This window comes from Myotis brandtii, unplaced genomic scaffold (genome assembly GCF_000412655.1).
Source record: "Myotis brandtii unplaced genomic scaffold, ASM41265v1 scaffold691, whole genome shotgun sequence".
In the NCBI taxonomy this organism is placed as follows: domain Eukaryota; kingdom Metazoa; phylum Chordata; class Mammalia; order Chiroptera; family Vespertilionidae; genus Myotis; species Myotis brandtii.
Window position 1 is genome coordinate 211,731 of NW_005370704.1, and position 4,229 is coordinate 215,959.

At 60.4% G+C, this 4,229-nt stretch overlaps 1 protein-coding gene across 1 annotated transcript in view; it reads left to right on the forward strand.

Annotated features, from left to right (window-relative positions):
• UBAC1 (UBA domain containing 1) overlaps positions 1–4,229 on the forward strand; it is a 15,410-nt gene that overhangs the window by 4,595 nt on the left and 6,586 nt on the right. Inside the window, exons 3-5 of the mRNA XM_014529662.1 lie at positions 169–301; positions 1,361–1,434; positions 4,115–4,222. Of these exons, the coding sequence (XP_014385148.1) occupies positions 169–301; positions 1,361–1,434; positions 4,115–4,222 (315 nt within the window). The remainder of the gene's footprint in view (positions 1–168; positions 302–1,360; positions 1,435–4,114; positions 4,223–4,229) is intronic.

The following is a 4,229-nucleotide window of genomic DNA, read 5'->3' on the forward strand; positions in this document are numbered from 1 at the left end:
GATCGCGGCCGGGGCTGGGGTGGTGGACAGGTCGCGGGCCGGGACTGGGGTGGTGGCATTTCATTGCTGGGCTGGTGAGGAAGCCCATGAGGTTCCTGTGTGGCTTGTGGTCCAGGCTCTCTTTTGCTAACATTACTATTTACTTGTTTTCTATCTTGAAATATTTGATTTTCCCCGGAGTGTGCTCATGGGAGCTTAGAAGACCCCAAAAGTGTCACCCAACACAAGCTGATCCACGCTGCTTCCAAGCGGGTGCTGAGTGACGCCAAGACCATCGCGGAGGAGAACGTCCAGGACCACGGTAAGCGCCTCGGGAGCCCTGGCGGGCGGGCCCAGAGGAGAGGCCGTCAGGGGCCACGTCCGGTCGGAGCGGGAGACCGGGTCGTCTTCTCCCTTTACTCAAACCAGCGTGTGTGGCGGGATGTTTGTGAGAACAAGGAAACGACTCGAACAGGCAGTGTCCGTCCGAAGGGAAAGGTGACTCCATTGTAAATCCTGTTTCGAAGCAGAACGCAGGTGTGCAGAGCGGCCGCTCCATTCAGGCTGCTGGGATGTCCGGCGGCTGCTTCAGCCCCCGGGAGCTGCTCCTCCTCTACACACCCTCTGTCGCTCACTCGCTGTTCTCTGTCCAGAGGCATTTGGGGAAGAAACCTTGGTTTCCTTTCTTTTAAAAAAAAATATTTTTATTGATTTCAGAGAGGAAGGGAGAGAGAGAGAGAGAGAAACATCAATGATGAGAGAGAATCATTGATCGGCTGCCTCCTGCACACCCGACACTGGAAATCGACCCCGAAATCCAGGCCTGTGCCCTGACCAGGAATCGAACCGTGACCTCCTGGTTCATAGGTTGACACTCAACCACTGAGCCACACCTGCCGGGCAAAACCTTGGTTTTCTATCTCAAAGGGTGGTCTGGATCCTGGATGCCCTTAAATCTGTCCTGAAAGCACTGGAAGCGTTTGCTGACCCCATCGAGTGTGGAGGTCAAGGCCAGACCAGGTGGGAGTTGACCCCACACTGGGCTGTGGCTGAACTGACTGCGCCTCCAACCTCCCAGACTTCCAGTGGCCCCTTGAAATGAGAACATTGTGCACGATTCCCCCAGTTTTCTGCACGGTTGTCGGGAGCCGCTGAGTGTGCCTCCTGGGCACCCGTGACCTCTGTGACCCACAGCCGGCTCTTGCCGAGCCTGGAGCCTGTGTGTGAGCCAGGGGCGTGCAGACGTGAGCACTGAGGGAAGGCGGGCTGGTGTGGATGCCTGGGCAGGAGGCCCCCGGGGGAGCCCTGCTTCTCTGTCCGTGGCCAGCGGCTACTTTGTGGACATGAAACCATAACCAACTTGACGGCTGTTTCTCCCTAGATGTCCTGCTGTTGGTGAAAAAGCGAGCGCCATCTCCGCTTCCTAAGATGGCCGACGTCTCGGCCGAGGAAAAGGTGAGCCTCACAGTGGGACTGAGAGCTTTGTGAGTGAGAGCCTCCCACCCCCCCCCGCCGAGCCTTCGGGGACACACGTTCTGTGTGCCAGTCGTTCACAGGCAGGCGAAGTGGGCACAAGGGGTTCTGTCTGGGCTGAGCTGAGTGACCGAGGCCTGTCCGGTTGCTGGTCACGTGACTGGCCCTGGACCACCTGGCTCTGCGTTTAGGCTGGAGCGGGAGGAGCGTGTGGATGTTCTCGTGGTGGAGCCTACGTGCCGAGTCCCCGGCAAATTCACTGTGTGCCGTGTGTGCCCCCAAACCCGTGCTGACAGCTCGGGTCGTCGCTGACCACACCCCACAAAACAAGGGGTACACATGGGGTGGGGGGCACGTTCACCACTCCAGAGGGATGGGGTGCGTGTCGGCGTCACTGAGTGAACTCCTGGAGGGCCCGGTGCCTGTCTCATCTGCATCTTGGGGCAGAACCCGAGGTCCCTGGGATTCGCATGCACCTGCGCCTTCGCTCTGGGACCTCAACTCAGCAGGTGTGCACAGCCGTCCGAAGCTGCATGCTGCGTGCAGGAGGCCGGTACACGTGGTCCCTGTCCAGACCTGTGCCTGGTGCCAAGCCACGTTAACTTCACAGCTTTTCCTTCCTCATCTTCAGACACAGAGTTTCTTATTCACACTCTGAAGTGCTGGGGAGAGCGTTCCCTGGGAGGAAGCAGGCCGACGCGGCTGGGCATGGGGCCGGGAGGGCACGGCACTGCTGCAGGGTCTCCTGGGAGGGTGGCGAGGGAGGGGCCCTCTGGGTGGCCCTTCTTATCTGCCAACACAGCTGCCCCCCCGCAGGCCGCTCAGCCCATCTCTGGGAGACAGGCCTGGGCCTGCCTCTGCCTGCGGGTCTGCCACGTCGGGAGCTGTGGGCGGACGGCCGTCCTCAGCCTCCGCCAGCTCGCTGCCACCTGCAGCCCCTTTCTCTGCATGAACGTTGTGATGTTGGTATGTTTTATGGGTTATTATTCGTTTTAAGTGACAGCAGGCATCGTAGAAGTCCAATAGTGCCATGAATCTCCTAGGAAGGGTAGCCTGCTCCCCACCTGCCAGGCATCCTGGAGGCCACAGCCGCGGACCTCGTTCACCTGTTCCCTTAACGCTCCCCCAGCTCCACCCCCGCGATCGGTGTCACCCTGTTGGCTCCAGAAGATCTGGTCCCCCCGCCCCGCCCCTGGGGTCAGATCATGGCGCTCTGAAGCAGAGTCGGGTCTGTCAGTGCTGTCAGTAAGCCGCCTCTTCCCCCCCGAGTAAACGCACCCAGATCACCCTGTCATGCAGCTCCCTCTTCCGAGCGCCAGGAGCTGCCTCGTCCTTTTGTCTGGTTCCTACGGGCATATCACTGATTTTTCACTTCCTCACCAGAATTGGTAAACCCCTCAGAAAGCGGGGTCCGGGTGTGAGGCCCTGCCAGTTCACTTCCCAGGGGGTGCCCTCCAGGTAGTCTGCTCCAGCCGCCTCCAGGCCTGTGTGCAGCCCGGCCTTCCCCTCCCCCATCGGACCCTCTTGTGTCAGGGCCTCTGAGCCTCTAGGTCTGCATCTGCGTCCGGTTGCACCAATCACTGCCCAGACTTCCCAGCAAAACCGCGACTCCCAGGCTGCCAGGTCCGCGTCTGGTGGCTCACAGTTGAGGGGCTGAGGCGCCGACTCCTTCCTGGCGTCAGCCGGGGCTGCTCCCAGCTCCTGGGGCTGCTGCGTGCCTGCCACACAGCCCCGTATCCTCAGACCGGCAGCAGAGCGTCTCCTGGGCTGCCTCCCTCTGGCCCAAGGCCAGCCTGGTTAGGTCGGGCCCGCCAATGGGCACCTTCTTTATTTATTTATTTATTTTTAAATATATTTGTGTTGATTTCAGAGAGGAAGGGAGAGGGAACGAGAGATAGAAACATCAATGATGAGAGAGAATCGTTGATTGGCTGCTTCTTGTACGGCCGCTACGGGGGATTGAGCCCACAACCTGGGCATGTGCCCTTGACTGGAATCGAACCCGGGACCCTTCAGTCTGCAGGCCGACACTCTATCCACTGAGCCGAACCGGCCAGGGCCGGGCACCTTTTCTTGAAGGGGCTGTGCCGTGCGACAGACCGGCCCCAGAGTGAGTTCATCCTGCTCAGAGGCCGGGCATGGGGGTGAGCAGGTGGTGGAGGAGCTCGTCCTGCCCCTGCTGTGCCCTGCTCCCGGCCTGGCCGCGGGGCTGCTCCCTCCGCAGTGCTCGCTCTCGGTCTCAGAGTTAGTCGGTGCCGTCATCCAGTTCGTTTCCTGCCCTATTTTTCTCATCAGTTCTGCCGTCTATTCCTTTTCCCTTGCGTGGGGGGCGGGTCAGAAGGAGCAAAAGGTGTTTCCCGTGGCTCGTGGGACCCAGTTCTGTGTTCCTCAGAGGTTGGCCGCTCCCCAGCCCAGCCGTGGCCACGAGGGGTGTCTGCGCTGCCCCTGTCCTGCCACTGCTGGTCACGGAGTGGGGATTGCGGCGCTTGCGTCCTGAACGGCACGTGGTCTGTTTGTGAGGGTGGCACAGAGCCCTCCGGAACCTTCTCCAGCTTCCAGAGAGGACCCACTGTCCCGGGTCAGGCTCTGTCTGTCCCACTTGCATGATCTTGCCACAGTTGCCCTCACGTTAACTTCTGACTCTGATTCCGTTTCTGTGTAGAAAAAACAAGAGCAGAAAGCCCCCGACAGAGACGCGATCGTCCGAGCCACAGCCGGCCTGCCCTCCTGCAACATGGACCGGGCTGTGGTGCAGACCAGCCTCCGAGACGTGAGCG